Source organism: Marmota monax, unplaced genomic scaffold (genome assembly GCF_021218885.2).
Source record: "Marmota monax isolate L192 unplaced genomic scaffold, Marmota_monax_Labrador192_F-V1.1 WCK01_AAM20220418_F8-fsc00039, whole genome shotgun sequence".
NCBI classification, from domain to species: domain Eukaryota; kingdom Metazoa; phylum Chordata; class Mammalia; order Rodentia; family Sciuridae; genus Marmota; species Marmota monax.
This window is the reverse complement of record NW_026693602.1, coordinates 14,555,974-14,573,363: the sequence shown is the minus strand read 5'-3', so window position 1 is coordinate 14,573,363 and position 17,390 is coordinate 14,555,974. Positions and strand designations below refer to the sequence as shown.

Below are 17,390 nucleotides of genomic sequence, written 5' to 3'. Positions count from 1 at the left end.
CATCTGCAAATAGTGATAATTTATGTTCTTCTTTTCCTATTTTTATGCCTTTAATTTCTTTCGTCTGTCTAATTGCTCTGGCCAGTGTTTCGAGAACTATGTTGAAGAGAAGTGGAGAGAGAGGGCATCCCTGTCTTGTTCCAGATTTTAGAGGGAATGCCTTCAGTTTTTCTCCATTCAGAATGATGCTAGCCTGAGGCTTAGCATAGATTGCTTTTACAATATTGAGGTATGTTCCTGTTATCCCTAGTTTTTCTAGAGTTTTGAACATAAAGCGATGCTGTACTTTGTCGAATGCTTTTTCCGCATCTATCGAGATGATCATATGGTTCTTATTTTTAAGTCTATTGATGTGGTGAATAACATTTATTGATTTCCGTATATTGAACCAGCCTTGCATCCCAGGGATGAATCCTACTTGATCATGGTGTACAATTTTTTTGATATGTTTTTGTATCCGATTTGCCAGAATTTTATTGAGGATTTTTGCATCTAGGTTCATTAGAGATATTGGTCTGTAGTTTTCTTTCTTTGAAGTGTCTTTGTCTGGTTTAGGTATCAGGGTGATGTTGGCCTCATAGAATGAATTTGGAAGTTCTCCCTCCTTTTCTATTTCCCGAAGTAGCTTGAAAAGTATTGGTATTAGTTCTTCTTTAAAGGTTTTGTAAAATTCTGCTGTATACCCATCCGGACCTGGGCTTTTCTTAGTTGGTAGTCTTTTTATGGTTTCTTCTATTTCCTCAATTGATATTGGTCTGTTTAGGTTGTCTATATCCTCCTGACTCAATCTGGGCAGATCATATGACTTAAGAAATTTATCTATGCCTTCACTATCTTCTAATTTATTGGAGTATAAGGATTCAAAATAGTTTTTGATTATCTTCTGTATTTCTGAAGTGTCTGTTGTGATATTGCCTTTTTCATCCCGTATGCTAGTAATTTGAGTTCTCTCTCTTCTTCTCTTCGCTAGCATGGCTAAGGGTCTGTCGATTTTGTTTATTTTTTCAAAGAACCAACTTTTAGTTTTGTCAATTTTTTCAATTGTTTCTTTTGTTTCGATTTCATTAATTTCAGCTCTGATTTTAATTATTTCTTGCCTTCTACTTCTTTTGCTGTTGTTTTGTCTTCTTTTCCTAGGATTTTGAGATGAAGTATGAGATCATTTATTTGTTGTTTTTTTCTTTTTTTAAGGAATGAACTCCAAGCAATGAATTTTCCTCTTAGAACTGCTTTCAATGTGTCCCATAGATTCCGATATGTTGTGTCTGTGTTTTCATTTATCTCTAAGAATTTTTTAATTTCCTTCTTGATGTCTTCTATAACCCATTGATCATTCAGTAACCTATTGTTCATTCTCCAAGTGGTGTATGCTTTTTCCTTCCTTCTTTTATCGTTGATTTTCAGTTTCATTCCATTATGATCAGATAAGATGCATGGTATTATCTCTACTCCTTTATATTGTCTAAGAGTTGCCCTGTGACATAATATATGATCTATTTTTGAGAAGGATCCATGTGCTGCTGAGAAAAAAGTGTAACTGCTTGATGTTGGGTGGTATACTCTATATATGTCAATTAGGTCTAGGTTATTAATAGTGTTATTGAGTTCTATAGTTTCCTTATTCAACTTTTGTTTGGAAGATCTGTCCAGTGGCGAGAGAGGTGTGTTGAAGTCTCCCATGATTATGGTGTGGTGGTCTATTAGACTCTTGAACTTGAGAAGAGTTTGTTTGACGAACATAGCTGCACCATTGTTTGGGGCATAAATATTTATGATTGTTATGTCTTGTTGGTGTATGGTTCCCTTCATAAATCAAAGGCATTCCTGTATATCAGCGACAAATCCTCTGAAATGGAAATGAGGACAACCACTCCATTCAAAATATCTTCAAAAAAAATAAAATACTTGGGAATCAACCTAACAAAAGAGGTGAAAGACTTATACAATGAAAACTACAGAACCCTAAAGAGAGAAATAGAAGAAGATCTTAGAAGATGGAAAAATATACCCTGTTCATGGATAGGCAGAACTAACATCATCAAAATGGCGATATTACCAAAAGTTCTCTATAGGTTTAATGCAATGCCAATCAAAATCCCAACGGCATTTCTTGTAGAAATAGAGAAAGCAATCATGAAATTCATATAGAAAAATAAAAGACCCAGAATAGCAAAAACAATGCTAAGCAAGAAGTGTGAATCAGGCGGTATAGCGATACCAGACTTCAAACTATACTACAGAGCAATAGTGACAAAAACAGCATGGTACTGGTACCAAAACAGGCGGGTGGACCAATGGTACAGAATAGAGGACACAGAAACCAATCCACAAAACTACAACTATCTTATATTTGATAAAGGGGCTAAAAGCATGCAATGGAGGAAGGATAGCATCTTCAACAAATGGTGCTGGGAAAACTGGAAATCCATATGCAACAAAATGAAACTGAATCCCTTTCTCTCGCCATGCACAAAAGTGAATTCAAAATGGATCAAGGAGCTTGATATCAAATCAGAGATGCGCCGTCTGATAGAAGAAAAAGTTGGCTATGATCTACAGTCGGTGGGGTCGGGCTCCAAATTCCTCAATAGGACACCCATAGCACAAAAGTTAATAACTAGAATCAACAAATGGGACTTACTCAAACTAAAAAGTTTTTTCTTAGCAAAAGAAACAATAAGAGAGGTAAATAGGGAGCCTACACCCTGGGAACAAATCTTTACTCCTCACACTTCAGATAGAGCCCTAATATCCAGAGTATACAAAGAACTCCAAAAATTAGACAATAAGAGAACAAACAACCCAATCAACAAATGGGCCAAGGACCTGAACAGACACTTCTCAGAGGAGGACATACAGTCAATCAACAAGTACATGAAAAAATGCTCACCATCTCTAGCTGTCAGAGAAATGCAAATCAAAACCACCCTAAGATACCATCTCACTCCAGTAAGATTGGCAGCCATTAGGAAGTCAAACAACAACAAGTGCTGGCGAGGATGTGGGGAAAAGGGTACACTTGTACATTGCTGGTGGGATGCAGATTGGTGCAGCCAATTTGGAAAGCAATATGGAGATTTCTTGGAAAGCTGGGAATGGAACCACCATTTGACCCTGCTATTCCCCTTCTTGGTCTATTCCCTGAAGACCTAAAAAGAGCATGCTACAGGGACACTGCTACATCGATGTTCATAGCAGCACAGTTCACAATAGCAAGACTGTGGAACCAACCTAGATGCCCTTCAATAGACGAATGGATAAAAAAAATGTGGCATTTATACACAATGGAGTATTACTCTGCATTAAAAAATGACAAAATCATAGAATTTACAGGGAAATGGATGGCATTAGAGCAGATTATGCTAAGTGAAGCTAGCCAATCCCTAAAAAACAAATGCCAAATGTCTTCTTTGATATAAGGAGAGTAACTAAGAACAGAGTAGGGACGAAGAGCAGGAGAAGAAGATTAACATTTAACAGGGATGAGAGGTGGGAGGGAAAGGGAGAGAGAAGGGAAATTGCATGGTTATGGAAGGAGACCCTCAGGGTTATACAGTGGAGGGGGTAGAGAGAGAGGAGGGGAGGGGAGGGGAGAGGTGGGGAGGGGGGAGGGTGGAGGATGGGAAAGGCAGCGGAGCACAACAGACACTAGTATGGCAATTTGTAAATCAATGGATGTGTAACTGATGTGATTCTGCAATCTGTGTATGGGGTGAAGGTGGGAGTTCATAACCCACTTGAATCAAAGTGTGGAATATGATATGTCAAGAAATTTGTAATGTTTTGAACAACCCACAATAAAAAATTAAAAAAAAAAAAAAAAAGAATTTTCCATTTCTTTCTCTTGCCCCAGGTGTATGCTAACTACATTGATTCATTAATTGTATCATTTAATCCTCAACATCAACCTGAGAAGGACTTAGTGATTATTGGCCCCATTTCATAGATACAGAGACTGAACTCTAAAGAGGGTTAAATAATTTACATTCTGATGATATAAAAAGTTCATTTTGATTCATACTAGAAGCCCAAATCTAGACCTCAGAGTGATTGATTGCTAATGTAGTAAGCAAACATTTTTCACAGTTCAGCTCATAGTTGACATACACCTTACATATAAAATGTAAACGTCTTCTGCTTCTTTTAGATATCTATCATTGATTATTACAAATGAATAAATATGTTTTGATTTTTTTAGAGTTCCTCTTCCTCAGCTAAGGAATATGATAGAAGATGTTGCCCAAACTTTAACATTTATGTATGGTTCTTTAGATAGGTAAGTACTTCTTTGAGCTGACTCTCAAGTTTTAAATACATGATTCTGTATCACCTTTGGCCCTTAGTACTATTTCTTGCTTGAGAAGTTACCTGTTTGGTTCCTCTCTTCTTCCATATTATAATTGTCTCATTTTATACTAGTTTTTATTCTGTAATGCTGGGCAGTTTTTCTTTTGATCCATTTCTTTTTTTCCTTTTTGGGGGGAGGGTTATTACGTTAATGAAATTTTTAGTGGACTAGTGATACTATATTATATAGTGATCACTGTAAAACTTAGTGAGTCGGTTTATTTCTGTAGGGGCAAATGTCAGAGGATTTCTCCATAACAGATACAGAGAAAAGTAAGACTCTAAATTAAAGTTTTATATTTTCTATTCCTTTAAGACCATTGTCCAATTCACTGTCCTAAAATACAATGTTTCTTTCTCAAAAAAACATTTTACTTACAAAATGCACTGGTATAAAAAATATACGACAGAGAAGGCACTGAACATTTTCATGTTATTTTTCTATATATTTTCTACACAATATGAATGTATATGCTCTTTCTTTACACATTGAGCCCGTATTATACATATCCTTCTGCTTCTCACTTTTTTAGCCTTACACTTTAATGCGATGCACATTTCTTGATTTGAAGATGGAAATTTGAGATAACTATTCAACATTCAAGAATGCAAAATCATGGATGTAAAATGGATTTTTCTCTTAGTGGGATTTTTCTACGTTTCCTACTTCTAAGGGCTAAAATGATAGTTTTGCTTCCAAAGCCTTGAGAGCGTATCAGCATAAAAATCCAAACATTTTTCCAAACCATGGTGTTCTGCTCTATGGTGGATCTTTATTGTTAACTGTTCTCAAAGCATCATGGAGAATTTTCTGTGATGATGTCATCTAGCAAAACTATCTGTCTAGTTTGCAGTGTTTTACTGGAGGAGCCTAGAAGAGGTCAGCACATTCCTCCCCACCTGATTACTTGCCTGCATGAGTGAACTACAAAAAGCAGGCATCTATACATAATGCTTTTACCTTTCACTAATCCAAAAATGTTTAACTAGTGAAGAGTAAGAGTGTAGTTATGAACTACCTCCTTAAATTTGCACTAGAGAAGCAAACTGCTGTATTACGCCATGTACAGCAAAGCTTTTTGCACCCATAAAATGAGAGACTATCAAAGTTTAAGTTTCTGCAATGACTTTTAATACATGAAACAGTCAACTGAAGTTGCTCTGAAAATTTCCAGTGAATCAGGTTGGGGGCAGAGGGACTCAGTTTCTCTGAATCTCCTCTTGAAGTTTAGCTTTCATTGATTTGGAAGTATTTCCAAGATGGGAGCAAATTTAGTTTCTGTTTGTTCAAGTGAGAATTTGAAGAACAAACCAATATACTAAATGTGAAGATTCACTGAATTCTTAAAACTAAAAAGCAATATGAACCCAAGATGTTAATAGAAATTTTATAATATTTTAATAACAAAGTTTTTTCTGATTATGGAACATATTAAGGGCCCATCATGAAAAATTACAAAAAATATTTTTATAAGTCCAAAGATCGAATTATCTTTTTAAAGTTGTGAGCTGTTTAGTTCCCTGTAAGCCATAGAAAACGGATTTACGTATTAACAGGTTACTATTGTGGTCCAATTAAAGATCTAACATTTTCCTCCACCATTCCCAACCAGTCCATCTTGGTGTGTCTCAAAGCATGTCTCCATTCCAGCCAACCTCTCCATCGTCACTGTGGCCCTGCGCAGCCACTGCTGTGTCACACTACAGTAGCCTGACTAGTATCCTTACCTCATTTCTTGCCACTTTAATTAATTTTCATAAAGCAGTTAAAGTTATCTTTCTACACTATTGTCGGCGCCTCTCCACCTGTTTGACATCAGACCTCAAACCACACCCCTCTCTACCCTGTACTATGGGGTAAAGCTTACTCTGCCTTAGGGCTTTTATACCCTTTCCTCCTTGGGATATCAGCATAAATGCCTCATGCTTAGAAACTCTTCCTTAATCATTTTATCTAAAATAGCCAAGTATCCAGGCATGATGGCACACACTTGTAGTTCCTATTTCTTGGAAGGCTAAGATGGGAGGATCACTTGAGCCAGAGTACAAGACTAACCTAGGCAATGTTGGGAGACCCAGGCTTAAAAATAAAAATGAGGAAATAGAATAACTAAGCAGTCCTGACCCCCATTCCCATCAGCCTCTTCTCTGCATAGTCCTGTGTAGGTATGCAGGGTTTCACCGGCTGCTCATTCATTCTCTCTCCATTAGAATCACGGCCCCGGAGCTCCTTGTCTTTTGTCTTGATGTTACTGCTGTGCCTCCGGAATTGAGATGGTGCCGGAACATGAAGACACTCAGATATTTGCTGGACGAATCAGTGAAAGTTCTTTTCTTTTCTTTTGTACTGGGGATTTGAACCCAGAAGTGCTTTACTACTGAGCCACATCCCCACCCCTTTTTGTTTTGGGTCAGGGTCTCACCAAGTTGTTTATTGCCATGCTTAGTTGCTGAGGCTGGCTGTGTGATCCTGCTGCCTCAGCCTCCAAGCCACTGGGATCACAGGTACACCAGGTGTGTGCCCATATCTGGAGTGAATGTTATTTTGTCATGTTAATGTCCCAGGTACCAGTTATGTGTGAGCTAGTAGCTGTTCCAATAAATGGTTGCAGTTAGTGCTGTGTTACTTTTAAATAGCTAAAACCAAGTATTCTCTCTTTCTTTCTCCCTCCTCCAGTAATTATGCCTCAGTAATGGAGAGGAAAAAGGAATAATTTATGTTCCGTATTTTCACTTACTGCATGCTACACTAGTTAGTTATAAGCATATTAAAAACGTAGGCATGTTATGTACTAGGTAGTTTATAGTGACTTCAATTATATTAACCCGTTTTTCACAGAGTTGGAAGCCAAAATTCAGAGAGAGGTTAGGTGATTTGTCCCATGACAGCTGTTTAGTAAGAGCAGAGGTAAGTTGCAAAGCCAAGTCTCCACTATTACAAAGGTCGGAATCTCTTTATTACATTTTGCCTCAAAGATAGCAGGAGTGATAAATGGTTGAGAAATAGTCAAAGGTAAATGCAACTTACATTTTCTACAAAAAACAAACAAAACCCAAAGCCGGTTTCCCTGTGCTGTCCTAACTTCAGCCCTTATTCCTTCAGGTCCTTTGGCCAGGTTGAGAATGCTCCTCGTTTGGATCATTTCTTCACCTTGTTCTTTCAAAGAGCGCTGCAGCCTGCCAGCCCCCCTCCCTGTGCCAGTCCCAGTGCTTGGCAGAACGAAGCTTCCAGTGCAGCGCTTTTAGACAACCTCCCTGGAGTTCGGTGGCTCACACTTCCACAGGAAATCAAGGTAGCGTTAGGTGTCAAAAATAAGAGTCAGTCTGCTAAAAATAACAAAATCGCTCGTTTTAAAAATTATTTTGTGTTTTTGTGGTGGGGTTGAACCCAGGAGTCTTATGCATGCTAAGCGTGACTCTACCACTGAGCTACACCACAGCCCAGCAAGATCTTTCTTTACATGAACAAATGTGTTTTGCCTTTGGATTGTCCCATGATGGTTAAATATTATCAGGGTGACATTAGTTGTAGATAACATTGTCTGTACACCCAGATTAACTGTACTATTGAATTATTGACAAGATCATTTCAGAGGCGTTCATCAGTGCAGATCACCATATGTCTAGTTACAGCATCTCTGTTAGTATTTAAAGGGGCACCGTCTTATAGCCATTTCTCTGCCTGTAGAGAAACCTAGGGTTATGTTATAGGAGAAAAATCTAATTCATGATTCTATTCTTCATGAAACTAGAACATGTGACTAAAGAAATGCCTTCTAGATAGTTGAATAATTTTTTCAGTTGATATATGAATCTCCTTGCTCAGCTTCTCATCTATAAAATAGGAAAAATAATAGTATGTACTTCATAAAGGAGCTGTAAGTTACTACATGTGAGTGCTTAGGATTTTGCCTGGCACACTGCAGTTGTGGTTTGGAAATATTATTATACAATTATTATTTGAAAGGAGCTGAAAAAACAATATTTTTTAGTTGTCAGTGGATCTTTATTTGTTTATATGTGGTGCTGAGAATCGAACCCAGTGCCTCACACATGCTAGACAAGCGCTCTACCACTGAGCCCCAGCCCCAGCCCCTAAAGCAAGTTTTAAAGAAACTTCACTTCCTGTTTATTTTTATTTTGTTCTAATCTGTCACCTGCCTCATGGTGCCTCCTCTGCTGTCTCCAGCCAAAGTTACCATTTTTCTAATCATCTAAAACCCAAAAAGTGTAAAATACAGAAATGAACCTCACCAGTGTTTTCATAAGAAAATGTAAGTGTTCAACCAAAAAAGAAGTTACTAAATAATGTTGCCTTTAAGGTAGGAAGACCCTGCCTTCAGAGGGTCTCTGCCTTGGAAAAGTACAGGCCCACCTCTTGAGTCAGAACATACCAACTCAAGCAGCCTGCCGTTCTGGGTGGAGCTACCCCGCGCCTTGCCCCATCTCAGAGTCTCTTCATTAAAGAAACCTCTTTGGTCAAAATATGTTGCCTCTTCTTTTTGTGATAGTAAAGGTACTTAATGGTTTCAGGAAGGGGCATTTTTTTTTTAAATTTGTGGTTTAGAGTCATTAAGTATTATCTCCCTCTAAGATACTTCAGACATTTTAAAATGTAGTCTGTTTTATAAAATATAAGTCCTTTTATGTTCAGATTTCTTTTTTACTGGATTTTTTTCTTAGTTTAGAATGCATATGATTAGGAGACTTACTTTCTTTTCTAAAGTTTTAACCTAAAAGAGTACCAAACTTATAAATCACTGTGCAAATTCTGGTATGTATTTTTTAATTTATTGCCTCAAATTGTAACTGTTGTTTATCTCCCCAAAGCTTTGATAGTTTTTATTCTTGTTAAATCTTAGTACTTAGCAGTACTAAGACTGTGGAAGTCAGTCTTCATTGTGCCCAGTGCTCAGAATTAAGCTATGTCTTTTGGAATCCAGAAAAGGCTCTAGTTTGCAGTCAAGCAAAGTAGTTGAGACTAGTACACAGGAAACACTAGACTTAGAGCTTAGATATTTTCTATATTTTGTAGTCTGGTTAAGAGAATTAAGAATAATACTTTTGGAGCTGGGCACGGTGGTGCACACCTGTAATCCCAGCGATTTGGAAGGCTGAGGCAAGAGGATCATGGGTTCAGAGCCAGCCTCAGCAAAAGCGAAGCACTAAGCAACTCATTGAGATCCTGTCTCTAAATAAAATACAAAATAGGGCAGGGTATGTGACTCAGTGGTTGAGTGCCCTCTGAGTTCAATCCCCAGTGCTATAATAATCATAATCATAATTTGGAAAGAGGGATAGATATTTTTGCTAAAGTTGTTTTAGGATTTCTTTAATTAATGTAAAGTTTGAAGGACATAATAACCTGTGAAGGTTATTTTTGTGTGTGTGTGTGTATGTGTGTGATTGTATGTGTGTGTGTGTGTGTGTGTCTACATTTTAGGTTAGTTTTAGGTTTGTAGAAAAATTCAGAGAGAGAAATTTTCTATGCATACCTGCTACCACACACCCCATGTCTCCCCATCATCAGCATCTCTCACCACATGATAGAAATCATTATGACCAACCAGACATGGTCGTGCACACCTGTGATCCCCGCCTCTCAGGAAGCTGAGGCAGGAGGATCACAAATTCAAGGCCAGCCTCAGCAGCTTAGCAAGACTTTCTCAAAATACAGGTCAAAAAGGGCCTGGGGCTGGGGGTGTGGGGAGAGGCAGCTTTGGTTGTGGCTCAGGGGCAGAGCACTTGCCTAGCATGTGTGAGGCAGTGGGTTTGATCCTCAGCACCATATAAAAATAAATAAAATAAAGGTATAAAAATTACCATAACAAAAACAGGGGGCTCTGGGAGTATAGATCAGAGCCCCCTTTTTTAGTAACAATTTTTGAGGGGATATCAAGGATTGAACCCAGGTAGAGCACCATGGGTTTAATCCTTGATACCCCATCAAAAAATTGTTACTATTGAACCTACATTGACACATCATAATCACCAAAATGCACAGCTCAAATTAGGGTTCACTCTTGGCGGGGTACCTTGTGTGGGTTTGGATACATGTATAGTGGCATGTATCCACCCTTGCCATCGCAAAAGAGTAGTTTCGCTGCCCTGAAATTTCTCTGTGCTGTACTTATCCCTCTCTTTCATCCTTCCATTCCTCTAAACCTTGGCAACAAGTGACCTTTTGATATCTCCATAGTTTTGTATTTTTAAAAATGTCATACAGTTGGAATCATGTAGCACACAGCCTTTTCAGATTGGCTTCTTTCACTTGGTATGATGCATTTAAGGCTCCTCCTCATCTTTTCATGGCTTGATAGGTCATTTCTTTTTAGTGTTGAATAATATTCCTTTCTTTAGATGTATCACAGTTTATTTATCCTTTTACTTACTGAAGGACATCTTGGTTACTTTCAAGTATAAACATTCTTGTATAGGTTTTGGTGTGGACATGAGTTTTCAGTTCTTTCTGGGTAAATGCCGAAGAGCTTAACTACTGGATCAAATAGTTTTAGGAGTATATTAGTTTTAGGGCTGGGGTTGTGGCTCAGTGGTAGAGTGCTTGCCTAGCATGTGCAGGGTACTGAGTTTGATCTTCGGCACCACATAAAAATAAAATAAAGGTATTGTGTCTAAATACAATTAAAACAAAATGTTTTTTCTATAAAAGAGTATATTAGTTTTGTAAGGCAGTGACTAACTGTCTTCTAAAGTGGTTGTGCCATGTGCATTCCTGCCAGCCACAGGGAAGGGTCCCCGTTCTGCATCCTCTCCAGAATGTGGTGTTGTCAGCTTCTGGATTTTGGCCATTGTTTTGGGTGTGCAGCGACATCTTATTGTCTTGATTTATATTTCTCTAATGACTTATGATGGGGAGCATATTTTCATATACTTAATTGCCATCTGCACGTCTTGTTTGGTCAGGTATTTGTTGAGGTCTTTGGCCCATTTTTTGGTGGGTTTGTGTGTGTTCTTATGGAGTTTGCAGAGTTCTATGTTATACTTTGGATAACAGTCCTTTATTAAATGCATCTTTTGCAAATATTTTCTCTAGGTCTATGTCTCATCTTGTGATTCTCTTGGCGATGTATTTAGCAGAGTAAGAACTCTTAATTTTAATGAAGTGTGGCTTGTCAATTATTTTTTAGTCAATAATACCTTTGTTGTTGTATCTAAAAAAATCATTGCTATACCCAAGGTAAGTTTTCCTCCCATTTTATCTTTTAGGAGTTTTATTGCTTTACTTATTATATTGTGATCCACTTAGGAGTTAACTTTGGTGAAGGGTCTCCAGATTAAGTCTTGTCCAGATTCTTTTCTTTTTCATGTGCATGTCTGGTTGTTTGAGCAACATTTGTTGAAGACTGTCAACTGTCTTTGCTCCATTTTCTTGTCTTTGCTCCTTTGTTAAATATTAGTTGATTATATTCATGTGGATCTGTTGTGGGATCTTTGTTCTGTTTCATTGATCTATTTTTCTATTGGCAAACGGTCTTGATGACCATAGCTTTGTGGCAAGTCTTGAAGGAAGGAATGCCAGTCTCTCTGACTTCGTTCTCCTTCACTGTTGTGTTAGCTATTCTGGGTCTTTTGCTTCTCCATAAAAACTTTAGAATCATTTCGTCAGTTTCCACAAAATAACTTGCTGGTATTTTTGTTGAGACAGTATAGAATCTATAGATCAAGTAGGAAAGAAATGATACTCAACAATATTGAGCCTTCCTGTCTATGGACTCTCTCTCAATTTATTTTGTTCTTTTTTGATTTTGTTCATCATATAGATCTTGTACATATTTTATCAGATTTCTAAGTAATTCATTTTGGGAGGGTGCTAATGAAAGAGTAGTATGTCTTTACTAACAAATTCTACAGGAAGGCAGCTGATTGTGTATATCGACCTTTGATCCTATAACCTTTTCTGTGATCACTCATGGGCTCCAGGATTTTTTTTTTTTCCCCAGGCTTGGTCATTTCTTTCAGGTTTTCTACACAGGAAGATCATGTTATCTGTGAAGAAAGTTCATTTTACTCCTTCCTTCCCAATCTGTATGCCTTTTGTTTTTGAACTTGTGATGTGATGTTGAACAGGAGTGGTGATGGGGAGCATCATTGCCTTATTCCTGATCTGAATGAGGAAATGTCTTATTTCTCACCCTTTAGCATGATGTTAGCTGTAGGGTTTTGATAGTTAAAGAAATCCCCCTTTTCCTAATTTTCTGAGAGGATTTTTAAAATTATTACCATGAATGGAAGTTAGAATTTGTCAGATTTTTTTTTCTTTTTCTCTCTCTCTTTTTTGTTTTTTTACTGTATATGTTGATACAGTCGTGTGACTTTTCTTTTTCAGCCTATTGATGTGATTATTCTTGTGTTGAACTAGCCTTGCATCCCTGGGTTAAATCCCACTTAGTTGTGTGGTATAATTCTTTTTATATGTTCTTGGATTATACTTACTAAATTTTGTAGAGGGGTTTTCATCTATATTAATTAGGGATAGTCTATACTTTTCTATATACCTTCATATGCTTTTGGTATTTAGGGTAATGCTGACCTCATAGAAAGAGCTAGAAAATATTTCTTCTTCTGTCTTCCTGCTTCTATCTTCTTGAAGTGTCTATAGAGAATTGGTATAATTTCTTCCTTCAATGTTTGGTAGAATTCGCCAGCAAACCCATCTATGCCTGGTACTTTCTGGGCCTGGAACATTCTGGCTTTGCAAATTGATTAATTATTGATTCAGTTTCTTTAATATATAGACCTATTTAGAGTGTCTTCTTGTGTGAGTTTTGGCAGATTGTGTCTTTCTAGGAGTTGTCCATTTCATTTAGGTTATCAAATTTGTGAGCATACAGTTGTTCATAGTATCTTTTCTTATCTCCTTAGTGTCCCTGGGATTAGTAGTGATATCCTCTTCTTGAGTTTGGATATTGTTAATTTGTCATTTCCTCCCCTTTGCTAGCCTGACTAGACGCTTAATGATGTCATTGATCTTTTCAAAGAGCCAGCTTTGGTTTCCATTGATCTTTCTCTCTTACTTTCCTGTTTTCTGTGTCATTGCTTTCTGCTCTTTTTATTACTTCTGCTTTTTGTATGTGTATTTAATTTGCTCTTCTTTTTTCTAGTCTCTTAATTTAGATTGTTGATATAAAAGATTTCCCCTGAGCACTGTTTTTGGTACATCACACAAATTTTGATAAATCATGATACCATTATCATTTAGTTCAAGCTCCTGAGAGCTGGAGATATAACTCAGTGGTGCTTGCAAAGTATGTGTGGAGCTCTGGAAAAAATAATTTTTGTAAGCTTCTCTTGAGAATTCCTCTTTGAACCCTGTGTGATTATCAGTCTAGTGGATTAATGAGCACCATATTTGTTACTACTTTCTATTTACTGCCCTGTTTTTTTGTTCTCATTTTGTATTCTGTTTTTTGGTAGGCTTTTGTGCCAACAGCCTTTGGATTGTGAGCTTCACAAATGTTTCTTTTTTCTCCCAATTAGGTAGGACAGGACGGCTAGAATGAGCTTGAATTGGGTATTTCTCTTTTCCCACGTATAAGGTTACAGGTTTTTTCTTCTCCAGTGTGGAAGGCTATTGCTGACTGCAGTTGGATATCTTTTCCTGAAGGTCAGTTAACTTTCCTGAAGGTCTGATGACATCCCAGAAGGTTAAGGTGTATTAACTATCTTCTCTGGAGGACAGGCTTTGTTAAGAAGAGTAGAGTGTTCTGGAGTATTCTGGAGTGTTTCTTTCCTCCTCCTCCTGCTAGAAGCATGAGAGGACTTTTTTCCCCCAATATTTACTCCTGATGAAAAACTCACAAGCCTGCAGGTCCCCGAAGACTGGGTCCTGCTGGAGTTTCTGAGTCTCGGACTTGCCCACATGGAGCCTCCAGCCGTTGGCCATGGTCCAGGTTTTCCTGTCCCGGCACTGGGCCTTTTAGCACTTCCTGCTTCTGAGTCTGTTCTGGAAAGTGATGAGCCGCTGAATTCCCATCTCCCCAGCCCTGGGGCGGCATTCTCTGTGTTCTTCCTTCTCTCACAGAGACAAGTTATTGACCTTGTTCTGCTTTAATCCTGTATATTAGCCTACAGAGTTGAGCAGCAGAAATGGCAACTCATTAAACAGTTTCTCACGTGAAAAATTACTTGTCATGACAGAGTGGTAGTTTCAGGCTCTTTATGTGTGTAACCAGAAACCAAAAGTCCACAAGGATTTTTTTTTTTTTTTATCAGAAAATGGAAAGAACTTATATACTTTTTCTCTTTGAGACTTTTTTTTCCTGTCTTGAGTAGTATTGTATTGACTATGTGTCTTCTAAAGGAAAATACTAAGGAATTTAATGTCTTGAAGTACTCTGGTTAAAAACATGTATGAGGTAACTTGTGCCCATCAGATTTCAGTGTGAATAGTTATTTTTACTTGGATGTAATTTATTTGTTTTGAGTTTAGTATATGATGAAGCTCATTTAGTTTTATTTTTCAAGCATTTGAGAATATACTCATTTGTTAGGTACTCTCTTTTTAAATATGTTTTCCTAGAACACACTGGAATAGCTAAAAGAATAGGTGTTTTACTTGTTCTCATGATAATGAAGAAGCAGTTATGATAATCCTGTGTATTAGCCTGCAGAATTCAGCAGCAGGAATGGTAACTCATTAAACAGTTGCTCAGGTCAAAAATTACAAATCTGTAATTTCTTTGTCCTATAGTTTACAAAATAAGACTATAGCCAAAAAAAAAAAAAAAGCATTTGCTAGATGCAGAAAATGTAGGTCACAAATGAGTAATAGGTCATTACTGTGTGAAATGCATTGAAAGCTGTGACCAATGTTTCAAAGGCTTTTGTCATCTCAGTAGGACATGGTGTGTGAAACAGTCCTGCAGAGAATGTCTCAGCCTTTAAAAAAAAAAAAAAAGAAAAGAAAAGAAAGAAAGAAAACATTCTTATTCACGTACAGTTTGTATACTGCAAACTTCGATTGCCTGATCTTTTCAGTTTGTACATATACACACACAGATACATTACAGACTGAACTACAGGTCAAACATGCTCTGTTTTTAAACTTTGAATGCTTTAGGGCAAAGTTCAGTTAATTTCTGTAGAAACAAAAGCCAAATCTATGCAAAAGATTTATTTCTAATAACTCAGTAGGGTATTCAGTACTGTGCCAGATTCCAGGGGTACTCTTGCCTTCATGTTTTAATCTATGAATAAAGATTGACAATCCTTTTATTCAAAACATTGTATACCAGAAAGAGACAGGGAAAAATGTTGGCATTTTCCAAGAATACCACTGTTGAGAAATATACAGGAAATAGAAAAACAGAAATAGGTTGGCTGCATTAATATTGATTATCATTCTCATTTTTCTTCAAGAAATTTAATGGATTAAACTGTTTCTGAGTTAAAACTGGAAAGATTTTTTTACCTCATAAATTTTTATATTATTACATCTTAATAATTACGATTTACTTGAGGGGCTAGGGTTGTGGCTCAGTGGCAGAGTGCTTGCCTAGCATGTGGGAGGCTGGGTTCTATTCTCAGCACTGCGTGTAAATTAAAATAAATAAATAAATAAAGGTCCATTGACAACTATAAAATAATATTTTAAAAAAAGATTTACTTGAAAAAGGCTCATACGTTAAATAAATTAATGTCATTGTAGTTAGAAAATTTAAAAATAAGATGTTCCATTTTGAGACATTTCTTAAGTAAACAAAGCATACAGAGCCTTACTCAATTCTTCAAGTAATAATTAAGCACTTTTTATGTGTCCACCACAGCAAAGGAAACAAGTAACTAATAGGAATCAAATGTTTATTACTCTTTTTTTTTTTTTTTTTTTTTAAACATAGATGGAACTAGACACAGCATTAAGTGACCTGGAGGCCGCAGATTTTGCAGAACTGGTAAGAGGAGGAGGGGAAAGGGTCGATATTAATTCTTATTATGTAAATCAGTCAGTATTCTAAGTATTTACCAAGTGGACTTTTGTAATAATCTTGAAAAACACAACATTATGCCTTTTTTGACACTGGCAAAACCTGTTTTGTTTGCCTTAAGGTTTTTCTACTCAATGGAAAATATTTGTTACATAGTATGTAATATGACATTAAAAATGACTAATAACAATGGGTGTTCTTAAGAATGAGGCTTCTTGGGTTGGGGTTGGGGCTCAGTGGTAGAATGCTTGCCAGGCATGTGTGAGGAACTGGGTTCAATTCTTAGCTCCACATATAAATAAATAAAAATAAAATTCTATTGACAACTAAAAGAAATATAAAAAAATGAAAAACAAAGAATGAGTCTTCTTGAGGAAAGGAAATGTAGATGTCATATTGATCAACTTAAGTGAGAGTCTTTTATTTCTAAATTCAACTTGGAATTGTCAGAATGTTGTTTGTAATCTTTGAAAAAGTATATTTCCTTGCTCTGTCCAATGGAAAGGACAAGAAACAGTGACCATTTTAGCAATAGTATCACTACCCAGGCCATGGTGTATAAATGATATTTCTCATCAAAAGGAAACAGATTCCTCAGAAAAATGGCTCATTTCAGATTTGGGGCTGAAAATATATATAAGTCTGAGAATATCATAACTTATAAAAAAATCCGGAGTGCTTTAAAAAATTACTGGGGATATATATATGATGGGGCTAGAATTGTCAGAAACCACCTCAGAGGGGCTCTCCCTTGAGCCTGCAGAAGGATAGTAACTGCAATCGATTAGAATAGATCTGATATGTTTAAATCCCAGAGTTCATAATGATACAAGAGGAAAAATAGGAACTTATTGATTAACTTTGGAAAATGCTAGGGAATGAACTCGTTTTTGTGAAAACTAGTAAATGAAGAAGAATCAAGTATTTATTCTGCCTTTCCTCTCTGAACTGTATATCAAAATACCAAATAAAGATGAAGGGGAGTTTCTCATGGAACGAGTCCACCTAACAACATGTTCAGAAAGAATGACAGAATTGGAATATTGCCATTGTGTAGTCCCTCAGTGATCTAATGATCTAGAAATGGTCATCAGTAGC

The 17,390-nt window shown here is 36.9% G+C and overlaps 1 protein-coding gene across 3 annotated transcripts in view; it reads left to right on the top strand.

Annotated features, from left to right (window-relative positions):
• Intu (inturned planar cell polarity protein) overlaps positions 1–17,390 on the top strand; it is a 97,263-nt gene that overhangs the window by 59,014 nt on the left and 20,859 nt on the right. For all 3 annotated transcript variants that reach the window (XM_058584071.1, XM_046459573.2, XM_046459574.2), the window contains exons 7-9: positions 4,199–4,276; positions 7,451–7,640; positions 16,206–16,259. In XM_058584071.1, the coding sequence (XP_058440054.1) occupies positions 4,199–4,276; positions 7,451–7,640; positions 16,206–16,259 (322 nt within the window). The remainder of the gene's footprint in view (positions 1–4,198; positions 4,277–7,450; positions 7,641–16,205; positions 16,260–17,390) is intronic.